General features: G+C 53.0%; 7 protein-coding genes across 7 annotated transcripts; all 7 read left to right on the plus strand.

Annotated features, from left to right (window-relative positions):
* Positions 1–70: 70 nt before the first annotated feature.
* On the plus strand, positions 71–1113 carry A1O5_04120 (uncharacterized protein; the record flags this gene model as incomplete). Its single annotated transcript, XM_007744728.1, has 3 exons — positions 71–611; positions 686–735; positions 793–1113. The coding sequence occupies 3 exons, from the start codon at positions 71–73 to the stop codon at positions 1111–1113; spliced, it is 912 nt and encodes a 303-aa protein (XP_007742918.1).
* Positions 1114–1689: 576 nt separating this feature from the next.
* On the plus strand, positions 1690–3246 carry A1O5_04121 (uncharacterized protein; the record flags this gene model as incomplete). The annotated part of the gene is made up of 4 exons (XM_007744729.1): positions 1690–2157; positions 2220–2653; positions 2706–2920; positions 2975–3246. 4 exons carry the CDS (start codon positions 1690–1692, stop codon positions 3244–3246), a joined length of 1389 nt encoding a protein of 462 aa, XP_007742919.1.
* Positions 3247–3589: 343 nt separating this feature from the next.
* A1O5_04122 (hydroxymethylglutaryl-CoA lyase) lies at positions 3590–4778 on the plus strand (the record flags this gene model as incomplete). The annotated part of the gene is made up of 2 exons (XM_007744730.1): positions 3590–3835; positions 3897–4778. 2 exons carry the CDS (start codon positions 3590–3592, stop codon positions 4776–4778), a joined length of 1128 nt encoding a protein of 375 aa, XP_007742920.1.
* A 631-nt stretch (positions 4779–5409) lies between these two features.
* A1O5_04123 (uncharacterized protein) lies at positions 5410–7041 on the plus strand (the record flags this gene model as incomplete). Its single annotated transcript, XM_007744731.1, has 1 exon — positions 5410–7041. One exon carries the CDS (start codon positions 5410–5412, stop codon positions 7039–7041), a length of 1632 nt encoding a protein of 543 aa, XP_007742921.1.
* A 1897-nt stretch (positions 7042–8938) lies between these two features.
* Positions 8939–12428, plus strand: A1O5_04124 (uncharacterized protein; the record flags this gene model as incomplete). Its single annotated transcript, XM_007744732.1, has 3 exons — positions 8939–9225; positions 9286–9668; positions 9739–12428. 3 exons carry the CDS (start codon positions 8939–8941, stop codon positions 12426–12428), a joined length of 3360 nt encoding a protein of 1119 aa, XP_007742922.1.
* A 471-nt stretch (positions 12429–12899) lies between these two features.
* A1O5_04125 (uncharacterized protein) lies at positions 12900–13277 on the plus strand (the record flags this gene model as incomplete). Its single annotated transcript, XM_007744733.1, has 1 exon — positions 12900–13277. The coding sequence occupies one exon, from the start codon at positions 12900–12902 to the stop codon at positions 13275–13277; it is 378 nt and encodes a 125-aa protein (XP_007742923.1).
* Positions 13278–13903: 626 nt separating this feature from the next.
* A1O5_04126 (uncharacterized protein) lies at positions 13904–15094 on the plus strand (the record flags this gene model as incomplete). The annotated part of the gene is made up of 1 exon (XM_007744734.1): positions 13904–15094. One exon carries the CDS (start codon positions 13904–13906, stop codon positions 15092–15094), a length of 1191 nt encoding a protein of 396 aa, XP_007742924.1.
* Between the last annotated feature and the right edge of the window lie 1860 nt (positions 15095–16954).

Genomic DNA, 16954 nt, shown 5'->3' on the forward strand with positions numbered 1-16954 from the left:
AGGTCATCCAGGAGATCAGCCTCCACCTCCACCTCCCTCCATGAAGAGGCTTTTCTCTTCATCCGGAGCCATGCCTGGCTGCAAAAGACCAACAGTTATCAAAACCGATATCGCCAGCAACACTGGGACTGCAGTTGCTGCTAAGGGCTTTCGACCCTCGTCATCAAACAGACCAACTAGTCGTGCCCGTGGCGTCAACTCTTCTCTTTATAACTTGCCCTTGATGACACCCGCCCCTCCACCACGAATCCGCACTGAGGAAAATAGTCCAGCCCCAGAACTCTTCGCTCTTGTTGAATCAGCCATCGAACGTCGTAGTCCCCCTAGTCGACCACCTCACGCTTCACAGAAGGGAGAGGCACAAGAGGAAATGAAAGCCACAACGAAAACCGGCACGATCAAAGAAAGAAGAAAGACGACGAAAAAGCAGAAGATAGACGGATACAGCTTGGGTGAACCCGGTTTCGCGAAGTACATGGAAGACCTGCTTGAACGCCGCAGTAACCCTCCACCTACAATAGGGCCCGAGAAATATTCGAGCAAACCGCCTCCAGACATATATGCCAACGCGGACGAATGCAATAAAATGCTCTGGGACTGGAAGCTCCAGGGTGTGGCGCATGAGACTCTCCATAAGGACTGGGCACGGTTGGCTGGAGAACGATTGACAGGGGCAACTTGATAGTCCGATTTGTCAAGTTGAAGGAACATTTTGCCGTCACTGGAGAACTCGAAGTAAGTCTGGCTTTTCGTTCCCACCTCTCTGTCCTCTCCAACTGGCCTGCTGCTCAGTTCCCGCCCGGTTGGCTCGAAAGATGGCCAGGGGACATGAAATACAAGATCACCTCGGATAGAAAGAAGAAGAAGAACAGATTGATCAACGCGAGGACGGAAGCGCTGGAGGAGATTGACGACCTGCTGTCGCAGACCGTCAAGAGAACCTACAGAGATTACGGAGAGAAGGTTTCCCGCCGTAGATTAAAGGCACGATGGGAAAGAATTGCAGGCAGTGTGAAGCCAGACAAGGACGTTGAGAAGAAGCAGCGAGATGAGGGAGGGAGGGGGGGAGGGACGCGTACAAAAAGAACAAGCATGTCGAAAGCGGCGTCATGAGGAAAGGGACGAATCGGCTGGGACAGACCAGGCCTCGAAGCAGCCGGCTACGAAGAAGATTCGAACAACGTCAACAGCGTGAAGCGAGTGCAAAAAAGCGCACCAGGTGAGTGCGACAGCCAGCACGGACTTGAAGGAGAAGCCAGTGGGACAAAGCCAAGGTCGAACAAAGGGAAGCAGGGTTGGATGAGGATGTGCCCAATCATGCAACAATTCAAATAGGTCGGGGCTGTTAGGTATGCTCTGCGAGGGCACTTATGCCTACATAGAAGACCATGGGTTTAAAAGAAACATGGTTTTCCGAATACGAACACGAGTACCGAGTAATATGAACAGTATTAAACAAGCGGTGATGTTCCCATCTGGGCAGGACACATCGGGATCTTCGCGGCTTTGCGGTTTAGAACAGGGATCTACGGTTGACTTCCGACTTTCTCCTTGTAGTTACATTGGAAATTGGTAAACGAGCAAGCGCCCCCTTCGTTCTCCGCATCTTCTCAGCCCATGGCTTCCTGTGTCCCTCTCCTACACTTAATTAATCTCCTTGCAGGCCATATCGCGGGCAAATGATACATCATGGCTGGAACAACCGCCAGTACTTCCGCAACCATATCCATTAGGATTGAACCACGAGAGTCTATTCAATTACACGCAGCGGACGATGAGTCTGGCTATGAACGCATGGTGGTGCCGGCCAATGCTCAACCTGCTATGCGACCAGTCTCTCGAAAGCGACAGACAGTTATCCTCTTCTGTGCTTTCTTCGATGTCTTCATCACCATCGGCCTAAACCAGGCCTACGGGGTCTTTCTCAACTATTATCTCGCCGAAGGAAGCAGTTCGAAGGATCCATTCCTTCCGCCAGGTGAGGTTTCAAGTAAAGCAATGCTGGCGTTTGTGGGCACTCTGGCTGCTGGCCTGACCTGGGGTGGCAGTATCGTGGTCAACCCGCTCATGGCGAGAGTGAAGGATCCGAGGTGGCTTACTGGTTCAGGGGCAGTGCTGATTGGAATTGGTTATGTGCTGGCGAGCTTCTGCCACAAGGTCCGGGACACTTTTGCATCTATCGCCCAACTATCCTGATCCTAACTTGTACTCTTGTCTAGGTATGGCAGCTCCTTCTTACACAGGGCTTGATCTATGGCATCGGCACTTCTTTGATGTACTTCCCAGTCCTCGCCGTAGCGCCAGAGTACTTTGACGCTCATCGCGGCTCCGCGATGGGCTTTATCTTGTCAGCAGCCGGAGTAGGGGGCCTCATCTACGCACCAGCAGCTCGCGCCTTACTGGCGCAGATGGGTGCTGCCTGGACTTTACGCATCTTTGGTCTTGTCAATTTTGCATTGTGCATTCCCATTGTGTTGGGAACGCCCCCTTCGCGGAGTCTCGTCAAGCGACCGACTTTGGTGGATATTAGGCTTGCGAAAAGGCCGACCTTCATTCTACAGGCGACAGCTGCGATGGCTCAAGCGGCAGGGAATCTGGTCCCGTTGACCTTTCTCCCCGAGTTCAGTACGAGGTTGGGGTATACAGCTGCCTTGTAAGTATCATCACGGTTAAACTGACAAAATCTTACGGGCTGTTTGTGTTAGTGGCGCTGCCCTTCTTTCTATCAACAATGCAGTAAACACCATAAGTCGGATAGCGATGGGCTTCATCGCCGACATTGCAGGCAGACAAAACACCCTGGTTCTTAGTGTCCTTGGCAGTGCTATAACTGTTGTGGCATTCTGGCTCTCCAGTGCCTATGGGGATGACATGGGGTTGTGGATCACCTTTGTGGTGACCTATGGCCTTTTTGCTGGAGGTACGTTTCCACCAACAACAAAGCATGAAAACCGCTCTCATAAGATGTCGTTAGGCTACAACTCGCTTTTCCCAACCACGGTGATCGAAGTTTTCGGCGCTCAGGCATACGCCTCGGTTAATGGTTTCATCTACTTCATCCGCGGGTTAGGCGCCTTCTGGGGCTCGCCAGTAGGTGGTGCCTTGGTCGCAGACGACAAACATCCGCAAGCATTTATCACCCTCATTTGGTATGATTTTGGGCTGTTGATGCTGTCGAGCATTTGTGTGATGGCTGTCCGTGGGCTCGATGCGTCGGAGAAGGGCCAGTTCAAGCTGAAAGCTTGATAGCTCGATAGGTACCTACATGTAAACGATATGGTTCAGTGTACGGAAGATGCCAGGTATGTGGCGAGAATCCCGACTCAAAACTTGGTTCCGATATCGCTCTCCTCAGCCTTGTCCTCGGCAAGGCTTCCCCGCACTTTGCCGTATTTAGCCGTGAGGAGGCTGCCACCAGTTCTCCACACTCACCTCCTTGCCTGCCACCACTCCACAAACTCGACTTGCTCGACACTTGTTCAATAATATCTCTGCTTTCGGTCTCCTCGAGCACATAAGTACACTCTGTTTAAACCCTGGAGCGCACATTGCCAGCAAACGTCGCGATTCTCTCGCGCTGTCCCTCACGATGAAGAGACTCATCAGCGGCCTCCCACGCTCTCGTTCAAGGGCCTTGTTCCGCAGCTTCAGCACCTCAAGACAATGCCTTGCCGACCACGTGAGAATAGTTGAAGTTGGGCCCAGAGACGGCCTGCAGAATGAGAAAAGCTCAATCTCTCTGGAGACAAAGCTCGAGCTTATTCGGCGGCTGGCGCAGACCGGCGTCACGCACATGGAGGCAGGCTCCTTTGTGCCTGCGAAATGGGTCCCGCAGGTGTGTCACCATCTGTAACAGGGAAGTTCAGGGACAGAACAATTGACATAATATCTGATAGATGGCGTCAACAGCAGAGATACTAGAGTCAATACTGACGCATCCACCTCCTGCACCGCACGGCATCGCATACAACTACCTCGTGCCCAACATTCGCGGGCTTGAGAATCTACTGAAGATATTCCGAGCAAAGAGCGCACGAAATCCCTCGAGCTATCCTACCCCACCGCCATCTCCGCGCCCCGAACAAGCTCAAGGTCAAAGTGAGACAACCCCCTCCTCCCAGGTTGAAGTTCAATCGGCGAACTCGACGGAAATTTCGTTGTTTGCAGCAGCAACAGAGACGTTCTCACAGAAAAACACAAACTGCAGCATTGCAGAGAGCCTGGAGCGGTCCAAGCCAATACTGGAGCTTGCAAAGCAGCATAATATCCGGGTACGCGGTTACGTGTCCGTGGCATTAGGATGTCCGTATGAAGGGCCGGATGTCAACCCCCATAAGGTGGCGGAAATCACGGCAACGCTGTTGGAGATGGGCTGCGACGAAGTCTCTGTCGCTGATACCACCGGGATGGGGACAGCGCCTCGGACAGCGAAGCTCCTTCAGACCTTGAAGGAAGCTGGGATTCTGGATGAGGACCTCGCACTCCATTTCCACGATACCTATGGCATGGCGCTCGTGAATACTGTTGTTGGCCTAGAACATGGCGTTAGGGTATTTGACAGCTCCGTTGGGGGATTGGGCGGTTGCCCCTACAGCAAGGGCGCAACAGGCAATGTTGCGACCGAGGATCTGCTGCACCTGCTGCATAGCTTGGGCTGTGAGACTGGTGTTGACATGGTCAAGATGGCGGAGATAGGGCAATGGATCACCGCACAGCTTGGCAGACCCAATGATTCAAGGGCTGGGAAGGCTACCCTGGCGAGGCTGAAGGAGTCGTAGCGGACATGGGCATGCCGAATAACAAATACTCGGGACTTAATGTGGACTGAACCGTTATGTATATGGAGGGCGGAGTACAAGTGAATAGCGGTTTTGTCGTGATCAAACGTGGACACGGACCTGCGTGCCTGGGCCCCTGGCTACATTCTGACCACAAGGACCGAGGCCCATCCCCCGTCGCAATTTCTCCATCCCTTCCTTGTTCTATCCTTGCGCCTTTAGCACATGGCAGCCTGAAATTCAGATGAGTGTGGCGATGCGGCTGACATTCTAGAGCGCCTGATCTTGGTGATTCGGCAGCAGTCAGCATCGACGGGCCAGAACCATGCGGGTTGTGCTTCGGGCGTCCAATCGTAACCACCACCAACCATTCAATTCAACCATGTCTCCAGAATTCAATGGCTCTGACATGCACCGAGAACCCCAGGCTCTCTTTCAGGCTGAACACCGAGAACCGCACGATACGCAGACGTCGCAGGACACGCCCCCGGTGACACAATGATGACATATCAGCCTGTCAGATGAACCAGCACAAATCAAAAGCACAAGAGGCGGAAGGATTCGGCTCATGAGTTGTTCGACAATACCACCACAGCATTTCAATTCGGATCCATCCATTCCAGAGACAGTCATGCGGAGAGGAAGGCCACCGATCCAGTGCACCGAGGGCGACAGACTGGCCATTCGACGGGAGAAGGTCAGGTTAAATGTCCAGGCACACAGACAGCGCCAGAAATTGAAGAAGCAGCTTGAATCCCTCGGTACGCCATGCCAGCCGAGATTCCGCTGGGTTCAGGAAACAAAGTGGCAGTCGAAGAAGTCAACGGACAGCCGCGACCAGAGTCAACTGGAGGGCTCTGTGACACCACGCCATGAGAGGTATCCAGAGTTCGAGTGCACTCTACCGAACCATCCAAGACCTGCAAAACAATACACGCTCGCCCTTCTGGCCTTGTTTCGATCAAGGCTTTTGCCAGACCGTGTGACTTTACCGTGTCCAGGACCTCCAGGGCAGCGGTTGACAACCCCATGCGTTCCTTGGGTGGTGAAAGGTTATGAGCTGGCTGCTGTCAAGGAGAATCCTCTCGTGATGGGCATGCTTCATGCGCTAGGGCTTGCCTTGCTTGGAGCCGATCATCAGCGCGAGGACATCCTTCGGGTTGCGCTGCGCACCTACCAGACGACACTTGCGGCGGTCAGTCGGCAACTGCAACTCCTAATGAATGATTACAACCGCTGCTCCAACGACTGCCTGGCATTGATCCTATCATGCCACGCCACCGCAATGTTCGAGATGAATGTCAGCAAGTCGATGCCTGATATGCTTCGCCATGTCCGTGGCCTTGGTTCCTTGTTGGTCCATCGCTTTCTTCAGTCACAATCAATACCGGAAGAGATGTACGATTTGGTGGAAGAATATCGACTGTTCGAAACTGTATTTTGCCTCATCAATCGCCAACAATCGGTGCTTGTCGGAACATCCCTATGCAGAGAAGTCAAAGGTCCCAGCAAACCAGATCTGGGAAATTGCCATATGAGCCCATTCAGTAAATTGGTTCACCTTGCCCGCCATGTCCCTCCGATCATGGTCTACTTGGACGAGTTGAAGTCCCGCGCTTTAACCAGCGACCAAGAACGTGGATGGATCAGCGAGTCATTAGAGACGCTGTCAGATGTGAAGACTGGGTTGGAAACGTGGTCTGAAGACTTTCTCAGAAATGACGCTCATTCAGTCATGAAGTCGACGTCGTACATTTCTGGGCACGGCGATCTCGAACCCCCGAGCCTTGATGTAGTCGCAGCCTGGACGTTTTACCTTTCATTCAAAGTATACGCCCTCGAAACTTACATTTCCGTGCTCGAGTATATGACGTTGACCCAACCGTCCGCAACCAAAGTCGAGCCATACGAGGACAGGTGCGGCACGATTGACGCCCAGCTTAACAGTCCTCATGAAAAGATAATGCTCTCACGCTCAGAACTACTCGAGACCGCAAAGCTTCTCCTGCGGTCTTTGCCGTACTTTTCAGAGTCCAGTTTAGGTTATATCGGACGCTCGCTAGTCGCATTCCCTCTGGAAACTGTGAAGCGGGCTTTCCTGCACGAATTCGAGCGACAGTCGAGCCTCAGATTGACGGCGAGCGAAGTCCCGCAGTTGAACTTCGTGGATTATAGGACTCACGATATCATCCAAGGCCTGGTAGCCTGGAAGCAGATTGCCGCCAATGCCAAAGCTTCTGGATGTGCGTTGTTCTCTGATTAGCAAGATCGAGATGTTGGACGCTATCTCATGACGGGAGTGATCTCAAGATTACACGAAGCACTCGGGCGCCCAACTACGCCCTTGCTGCAAGCCTCAGATACAAGCACCGTGTCTTTTTGGCCAGACTCTCCTTCGAAATCATTCCTCAATCACACACGAAACATTCACGAGAGTTTTCTACCTAGCTTGGGACTAGATCCTGAGGGGGTGGTGTCACTATTCCTGCCCAGACATGGCGATGAAAAGATGACCGGCTTATAACCGCTATGGTCATTTCCCCCAATCATCACAGTTCTAGTGGAAATCAATATGATGGTGATGATTGCGCCCGTGGCCAGGGATAAAGGCAACTTCTCAGCCCCGCAAGGAGAGAATCATCGCTCTTCAGAGTTCCAAAATGAAAAGGAACCTGAGCAATGACAGGCTAGCCTTCGGATAGGTATTGATTTCACCTCAGATCTTCTGCGTCACTGGAACATTTCCTAATCTCTCCCTCTGACATGAGATTACCAAGCTTCACGGATTATGAATGTTATTAATTTTTCGAGGGTCCACGATCAATTCGTACGCTTCTCTTTTAGTTTAGTAGCTGGTACCATACCTGAAGGCATATTTCATACCGATCATGTCATCACGAACCACCGTACGAACCACTTTTGCACTTCCACGGATCTCTACCAGACTTTTCGGGCATGTCCAGAATTCGAGCAATTCGATCCGGTATCGGCAACGAGTTTGGCTTAGGGAGAATCGAATTGGATTTGGCAGTGAATGAGCGACTTGTTCTGGACGAGGTCGTTTACTTCGTTGATTTCGCTGGTGTGCCGACGGGGCACGCGAGAGTGTTTGTCAGTCCGCCCAGACTCTTGGGTGCCAGCTGCACGATGGAGGTCGATCCTTGTGACAACTGGATTGTAAGGCGCGGCGGAAACTTTCTGCTCTTGAGCGTCAAGAACTCGGTGTTCCCGGCCGATCAAATGCGCGCTGTGCTTGCTTTACTTGTCCGATGCAGTCAAAATCTGGGAGTCGCTCAACACCTGCAGGGCGCTATCGCGAGAAGATCTCCGCGAGCTGAAGAGAAACGGCTAGAGAGCTATAGGGTGCCATACTCAGGTCAAACGCACGAGGCGCGGGGAAGTCAATTGGATTGTTGCAGGATCCGGCTGGAAGCGTGACTGCACCGGTCGCGCAAAAGCTGGTAAGGCCATTGGCACATGCGGTCTGCAAGCCAAGTGCAAAGGCTGGGAAGAACTTCTCTGAACCACTGCAAGGCGGTGCCTCAGCGAAACCGAAGTCGAAGCCGAAGCGGAAAGATGCTGCACGCAGGCACTGGGGCAATTTGGTGTATGGAGCATTACCACCAGCGGGCAAAGATACGAAGTGGTCGCCGAGTTCTGAAATACTGGCTGGGGATATTTACTGGCGCGGCGCACGACACCCTGCATCAATACGAGGCTGGGGTTACACTTTGCATAGCGTGAGACGGCACGATTGGTGGCGTACAGTGTATTTATATCGTCAATATCGGATGGATTCTGGATACACTGGCCCGATATCATCCAAAAGCTTATTCAGTGGCGTGGCCAGTGAGTTAGTCATCTTCGTCTCCTTCATCTTCATCTTCGTCCCACGAAACAACATGTCAACGACGTTACTGCTCTATTCCATCTTATGGTGAGAATTCCTGTAGCCGTTGCTTCCCTTCTTGTTGGCCTTCGTCAAGGGCGTTTTGTGCAGGGGGCCGCATCTGAAGGCGGCTCATTTGTTCTTTTCGGGCCTTGATGGGCCTCTTTGCGCCTAGATTTAACCCCCTCTCGGCACAATGCTGTTATCTGAAAGTAACGGCGTCGGCGGTTACGAGGATATATTGCCTTTTGAACGGAATGCTGGGCTCATTATGGCCGTACGTGGAACACATCATCTAACAGGTTATCAAAGACATCAAAGTACTGAGCGGTGCGCAAAGACCAACAATGCTGCCATATCATTCAAAGCCAGCGCTGAGCGGCTTTATCTCTCGAAACCGCATTTCCACAAATTCTTCGCAAAAAAGGTGAGACGCGCCTCACCCGCGGTTCATCGGGGGTATTGGCTTCGAATGCGCGCAATCAAATGGGTGATCCAGCAGTTCCTCGAGAGGCCGTCGGGTCAGAAGAAAGTCATCCTCAATCTCGGTGCCGGATAGTGAGTCAAGGTTCCTTACCGGCAAATGCTGATCGCTAAGAGCGGCGCCTTCTAATACAGTGATCCTTTGCCGTTCGGTTGGCTGTTGCAGAAGAACAAGATTTGTTCCGATGTCAAATTCGTCGATGTCGACTATGACTTGGTGATGGAGACGAAGAGAGACATCGTCACGAGCACACCAGAGATGAGGGACTTGTTGCATTTCACCCGGTCAATCACCCGGTCAACTTGCGTCGGCAGCGACCCTTCGGTGTTGATTGACAGCGAAGAATATGCCGCAATCGGGTGCGATTTGCGCAACCTTCAGAGGTTGGAAAGACTGCTCAGGTCCGTGGTCAGTGTGGAGGGAAGCTCAGTCCTTTGCATAGCCGAGGATTCTACCTCGTTCATGCCTGTGGGCGCTGCCGATACTCTCATCTCTTGGTGTTCAAGGCTCTCGAAAGGTGAGTCGATACTCCGGTCTTTTGCGAAATTGGTGTTTGCATCACTGTTCTGACAGCCCATGATGGTTAGACGTCACATTTTGTCTCCTGGAGCCTTGTAGCCCCGATCAACCAGACAACCCTTTTACAAGGAAAATGACCGATCACTATGCCGCCCTCGGCACGCCCTTGAAATCCATCTTCGAATATCCAGATGATCGCTCTCAAATTCAGCGCTTTAGCAATGCAGGCTTCACCCAGATTGATTACCAGTCACTATGGGAGCTTTGGGCCGATGCTCGCTTTCTGTCTCCTTCCCAGCGTATGGAGCTGGATCACGTTGAGCCTTTCGACGACTGGGAAGAATTTGCCCTCTGGGCAAGTCACTATTGCCTGGTTGTCGCACAGAATGGCATTCATCCTGTCCTTCCAGGGAAAATGATCAAGTCTCGTGCCGACTCGGTTTCCAGCGAAGCTTCCGATATCTCGGCGAGGACTTCGTCACCATGCAATCCCGACTCTGAACATTTCGCTTTTCGATACTACAACGATCCGGGCGATCTCTGTCAACGTCACCACGGATCAGCCTATCCCATACCCGACCAGGACGCTGTTGCCATCTTTGGCGGTGCTGGATCAAAGTCGTGCCTTTCTACAAGTGCTGTCTGTCGACCACGCCATCTGAACGACGAGACACCCATAGTTTTGCCGCCTGAAGTCGGTGCACGATGTTGTCATGTCATCACCGCTCTGAACAATGGAGACAACATTCTGGTCGGTGGCCGCCTCTCGCCAACTCAACCTCTGAAGGACTGTTGGCTCCAAAAAGGAAATACATGGTATCGTATCCATGATCTACCAGAAGGACGATATCGACACCGAATAGCGCCTGTCACCTTGCCCGACAATGTGTTCGGTGCCATCTGCTTTGGTGGCAAGGTAAGCCCTTCCAAAGTTGCTATCGACGTGCTGTTGTGGGAGCCCAACAAAGGCTGGCGCGCGCTCCGGATTTTCGGCAAAGACCCGAAACCTAGGTTCGGACCGAATTTTGTGTGTCTGGGTTTCAACCACGGCTTGTTGTTTGGCGGGATGAGGCAGGACGGCGTTATCTGCCAGGGGTTCTGGCGCTGGCGACTTGTGATACGCGACAATGCCGTACAGGCACTGAGGTTCCGCCCGTCCCACGGATTGGATACCAGCATTGGATCATACCAATACTTTGCCCGATTCGGTGCTTCTTACGGCTTTGTGCAAGACTATCTTTTAATCATTGGCGGCATAGCCAGGTTGGGATGCATACCCAGAACGTACGAGATCCTGTCTCTCACGGGGACATTCTCGACCTGGCATGACGAGAGCAAGGAGCCGAGCTTCCGGGTGGTGGCCGTGGAGGCTATGTGCTCGCAAGATTGTCCGCGGCCGTTCCTGATCGGCCATTCTACACTTCGAACACGAACAGGGATGTACGTTATCCTCGGTGGTGGCGCCGACTGCTTCAACCACGGCGAGTACTTCAACAAAGGCATATGGGTTCTCTATGAGAAAGAAGCCGGACTTGCGGCTGATTGGGTCATTGTGCCTAGTAAGGCTTCGAAGTATCCTCCAGCAAACTCCGACTCGAGCTACACCGCAGTTGAGAGGTGTCCTGAGGGCGTTTTAATTGCCCCAGCCCTGGTAACCGATCCTGAGGGTTTTCATGCCGCAGTGCGTCTGTCGCGGCCTCTGCTCATGAGCGGGCTTGATGCGGGCCTCTGTCGGTCGCGTCCAGGCGACTTTCTTAAGAACCCACTCCTCCAAAACACTATGCGCGAAGAAACGAGCACTTTACTCAGTCCTTCGAATTTTGAGAACATGTCACTAGTCCAACTCTTGGACGAGCTCGGCGTGTCATCGACAGCGTTCGACCTTCGCAGTTCTGAATTCAAAAACAGCAATCCGATGTCCCTCCACAAGTACCAACTGGATATTGGTGATCAGTTCCGGATGCCCGTACATCTCAGCGGCGTCAGTCCACTTATACACTCGCTGCAGTTGATTATATCGAAGAATATCTCCACCAAGCTCCAGTACAGTGCAATGGCACATATTCTGTTCCAAACCTACGGCACCCGAAAACTGCTCCTGTTTCCACCAAGCGACCAAAGCAAGCTCGACTTCCCACCCGGAGCGACCACGAGCGATCTTGATATATTCTGTGACAAGACGCCGTTACAGGACCACATCTTCTATGCCCCACCAGGGACAAGCCCCCACATAGCCATACAAAAGCCCGGAGATGCCTTGTTCGTTCCACCTTTCTGGTCTGTGGCCAGTGTGATGCTCCTCAATGGCAGCAATGGAAAAGACCGTCCGTGTAATGGTCTCTTCTTGTCGAGCACCCCGAGGCAGGAGCTCTCTAGCCTCAGCAACAATGGCTCAATCTCTGGCCGGGAATCTGTGTCCGATTCAAATGAAGCGCCACATATCCAGGATCCTTGGGTCGACGGAACTGTCAAGCTCGCGTTTCGTAACTTGCCGCTTGATATGTTTACTGGCAATCGCCATCATGACGCATCGCCCGATCTCGCAGCCTACGATGAGAGCCGACAAGACCTTGAAAATGTTGTGAAAAGATTCACTTCGAACCTTTGTCATTCTGCGCCAGTGCTGAATGGACAAAGTACTCCTACCAAGTCTGTTGCCAGTTCCGACCTCGTACTTGCAAACATTCCAAAGGATGTAGCCAAAGCATACCTGCAAAGATTGGGCAGAGAGCTACTGATGAAAGCCGAGGAGTTGTGAAGTATTTCCCATGCCTCAGCCAACCTAACCGGTGGCGCAACGAGCAGCCCAAATCTGTTTGGTCCTCTACAATGATGCTGATGTCTCGACAAAAGAACTGATTAGGTTGCAGAGAGAATTGGAGAGACTTTACGTGCAAGTATCAACAAGTCAAACCCAAAGACGAGTGATGGGCCAGTGATGGCCCCGAAGACCCAGATTTCGTTTGTCAAGCAGTGCAGGATTGGGATCTGCATGACTCTGGCTCCTGAGGTAGCATGATCCTCTGACTCTCCGGCTTTCGCTGAATGATCCTATATCAATCTGATTGAATTTTTGATGCGAGCTCGCTAAGGCGTCCCTGCTATACCGGGTTTCTGTTCATACTACACCATTCGATCACTTCCCGCACAAGCCAAGAGTCCTTCAAGGAAGGCCAGCGCACAACTACATCCAACAACACCCGCATCTCGCTCAAAATCAACACTCTCAATGCCTCCAACACAGGAGAGATGGATGGTCTGGAACGGCAGCCCGCATCACTACTGCCACGACAGATCTCTATTCTTCAACCTCGACGAAGACCTGTCAGCCGATCGAACCAAGGAATTCGTAGTGTTGGGGAAGGGCGACGTCGTGATCCCCGTCACAGGAAGCGAGAGACTCACCGCCATCCGTCTCAGGGATGTCTTTTACTACAAAACCCACGAGCCCAGAAATATCATCAACTTGAAGTCGTTGCAGAGCGACTATCCCAAGTTGCGCCTCAGTCAGACGGTCAGGATCGGGATCTACGGCACGGCGATCGAGCATGCTGATGAGCCGGGGAAGGCGCTGCTGATTGTCGATGAGTACGATGCGGAGCGATAGTGGGTGAAATCGAGGTTAGTTATGTCGGAGACTCTGCTGGTGCACTTTGTACTGTTTCGACAAGGCCACATAACGCCAGCAGCTTTTGGAGTGGGACATATATTTATGCTGTGACAACTTGACTGACATGGGGAGCGAGTGCATGAGAAAACAAATCAGGTCATCTCGAAGGGTAAGATGGGCTCTCCAAAAGTGAACGGAGAACTCTGCTGACGATGTCTCAAGCAGAACGGAGCATCTTCCTTCGTCAACCTGCGCCACTGATCGAGATAAGCAGGAGAAGTGACAGAGGGTTAGAGCACAGTGAGATGGATGGAGCATCTATCATGCTGTCACTGCTCAATCTCACTCCGTTTACAATCAGACTTCACGATGGAGACAGTCACCAGAGGTGTGCATCGCAGTATTTCAACCTCGTGTTCTCGATCCTCCCATCTCTATCTTTCTATCCATCCAGCCATCGTTTTCCTCATTCATGGCCATTTCTTGTCTATCAACGAGCCGTCCTATCTTCCTCTGTCCCGTCCTTTCTCCTTCCCCCTTCCCTGCGCTGAACTTCATCTCCAGACCAAGGTCAATATCAATATCAAAGCTGAAGAAAAGCACCCGGTGATATACTGTTCACAATGCCACGTCTGGGCGGTCGCGACCTGATCCCTCTTCCTCCTTCAGGTTTGGTATACGGCGGCGCCGGCGGGTTCTATGACGAAGAGGATGACATCAATTACCCATTGCCCATACAAAGAAGACCTCCAGGCGTCCTGCTCCCACGGCCGACTATCAATGACATCCAGCGAGACATCCCACTGCCGGGCTTCTGGCCCGATCCACACACCCCCTACAATCTACCGGTGCGATTCCCTACTCCTCCGCGCGGATCGACCCATCACAAGCAGAGCATGAAGTTCACGCCGTGGATATTGAACCTCACTTCCGAGACACACAAGTGCGCCGATTTCAACCTGTTTCGGCACCCTAGACCGGAGCCCAGAGAACAACCGCCACCAAGGAGGGGTGGCGGTGGTCGCGACGGCAATGCCACTGCACGACGCGGCATTCAACAACGTCAACAACAACAACAGCCACAGGATCAGCGAAGGCGGAGGAGAGGCACAGTGGTGCTCCCCATCATGCCGGGTCCCAGGCGCCGGATCGAATTCGACGTCAGCGTGATGACGCTCTCAAACGTCCTGTACACTCCAGGGGCGCAATATTCGGAGCTGAGCTGGAAACTGCTCGCACAGCAGGGGTTTACGCGCCACATCCTGCACCACGACCACATGCACGACGTGACGCACCTGTCCCCCGCCCGCCGACCGCCCGCAGGGGGTATTGAAATCGGCTGGCGCGGCGTCCGACGCCTTCCCCCCTCCTCCTCCGGCTCCTCCAGATCCAACCTTGCGCGCCGAGGCAATAGCAGGTACCCAGACCCGCGCGGCCCGGCCCCGAACGACCGCTGCGGCCGTCTCGACAAGGAGTCCAGCGTGATCCGCCACCGCGCCGTCCCCGGTGTTGACATCCTGTGGACCGGCTACGACAAGTTCATGGATCCGCGCCACCTGCACGTGCACATGACCGCGGCGGCCATGGTGGACGTGCGTCTGTTCAGCTGGGGCGTCGAGATGGGCGTCGTGGGCAGGAGCGCGGATTTTCGCGGCGTGGTGAAGTGGATTGGGCCACACGACGACGGAGATGGGGATGGATCCCGGAGCGGGGAGGCGGATGTGAACGGGGATGAGGATCTGTTTCGCAAGATTGTCCAGGGCGGGTTACGGGCCGCGGAGCAGTTGGGAGTCGTGCAGCCCAGTCGAGGGTAGTGTACCATTGCATGGCATCACAATAGCTTACTTTACCTTACCTTGCATTGCATTTTTAGAGAGCAGTGGACGTGGATGGCAACAACGAGCAGCAGCAGTAGTGCATGTGCGATCGATTGGCGATCGATGGGACGAAACGCGAAAGCTAGATGGGTGGGATGGGCTCGAAGATAGGTTCACTACGCTATGTAGTATTTATCGTATACCATTCAGCACTTGCCGTATTCGATTTACTATGAGCCGTGAGCCAGGTCGTTTTCTACAGACTACTATGCTCTACTCTACTCTGCTCTAGATCCATAGACTATGCCCTCGAATTGGTCTCCAGGCGAAGAAGAGAGTGAGAGAGCAGAAAAACCCCCCATCTCAACCCCCTCCCCATTTCCTCTATTTTTGTAACGACGCAAAGAAAGAAGGGTTCAAAGGGAAAGACTCTTACTGGCTATTACCGACTCCATCCTTATCCTGCGTTTATATCTCCACTGGGTATGAGGTGTTTCTAATTTCACAGATTCGAGGGCCGCTAGGGAGCTTCAAGGAGGATTGGGGAGTCCTTGGAATCCTTGGAGTAGCACCTCCGCAGCATCGTTCGATAATTAAGAATATTCTTCGTCTCGATGCTTCGGTGTTGATCCCAGTCAGTAAGCTACCTAGCCTATCTCTGTATGGGGTACCTATATGTTTACAGCATCAGCCAGGCTGGTGGACATACGGAGCACAGATACAACTTTCCGAAATCCGGTATTCGCGTGGCATCCCGACCACCACCATCAATCACCTAGCCTAACAGGTGGTGCAGGTACTCAACAGCCGGCGCCCTTGGCAAGATATCCCGAATACCAAAGCAAACTCCACAGTCCAGTCCGTTCGCTTGAAATCAACCCTGGGCCCCCGCAAATTCGCTTCAAAGTCCTGCTCCACCATCGATGTCGTCGTTGAAGCCGAGCATTATCCGCCGATCAACTCTGTGGCCTTGACCTAGCTCCAGCTCCGCAATATCATTGCGTCCAGAGAGCAGAAGAGGTCCTAGACAAGAATGCCGGCTCCATCTCGAGACCAGGCTCGTCAACTTGATCGCTGGGCATCGATAATAGCCCGTCTGCAGCTGCATTTCTGCGCCGGCGCGGATTCGTTCCTAGCAGTACGAAAGGGTTGTTGTGCGCCTCTCGTCTGATGAAATTGTTCCATTCCTGGCGATAACGAGCTGTGTGGTGCGGTGAATTCGGGCCAGTCCCAGAGATTATGTTACGAGAACGAGAACGGGGCTCGTAGGCACGCGGCATATCTCCCCGTGGAGGCAATGTGGCGGAATTCGCCTGTGAGTGGTGCTCAGTGGTTCGGTGAGTCGCGCTTCCCACCGTATCATCTTCAGGAAGGTTGTGGAAAGACCGGTGAAGGTGGTTGTCTCGAGCTCGTGGGAGAGGAGCGGGCCTCCTTCGAGCGCCGTGGCCAGCACGGTGTCCTTGAGCCTGTGTATAGCGAGGCTGACCCCGCCGGCCAGTTTCAGACCGAGATCTTGATCGAGGCCCATGAAGCCTAACGACGATGGCCTCACCAAAGGGGAAGGCTCGGTCGTTGATGACCATCCTGGTTCCGCCCCGACGACGTCTATGTCTGCGAACGCGTCCCGGTAAGCGTGCGCCAACATTGTAATCTTCTACGGGAAACACCCAGTCCTGATATTCTTCGGTAAAACGGGGATGATCATGAGAAATGTCGAGGTCGGGATCATTGAGATCAAAAAGCAGTGTATTTTGGTCGCCACGCTCGATCCGACGCAATGCGTGCAAGAATGAACGGCGTAAGGCAGAAACTGCTGCTTGCGGGTCACCCCAGCAGACCATGCTCATCAGGTCAAGA

This window comes from Cladophialophora psammophila, assembly GCF_000585535.1.
Source record: "Cladophialophora psammophila CBS 110553 chromosome Unknown aczJe-supercont1.5, whole genome shotgun sequence".
Classification (NCBI taxonomy): domain Eukaryota; kingdom Fungi; phylum Ascomycota; class Eurotiomycetes; order Chaetothyriales; family Herpotrichiellaceae; genus Cladophialophora; species Cladophialophora psammophila.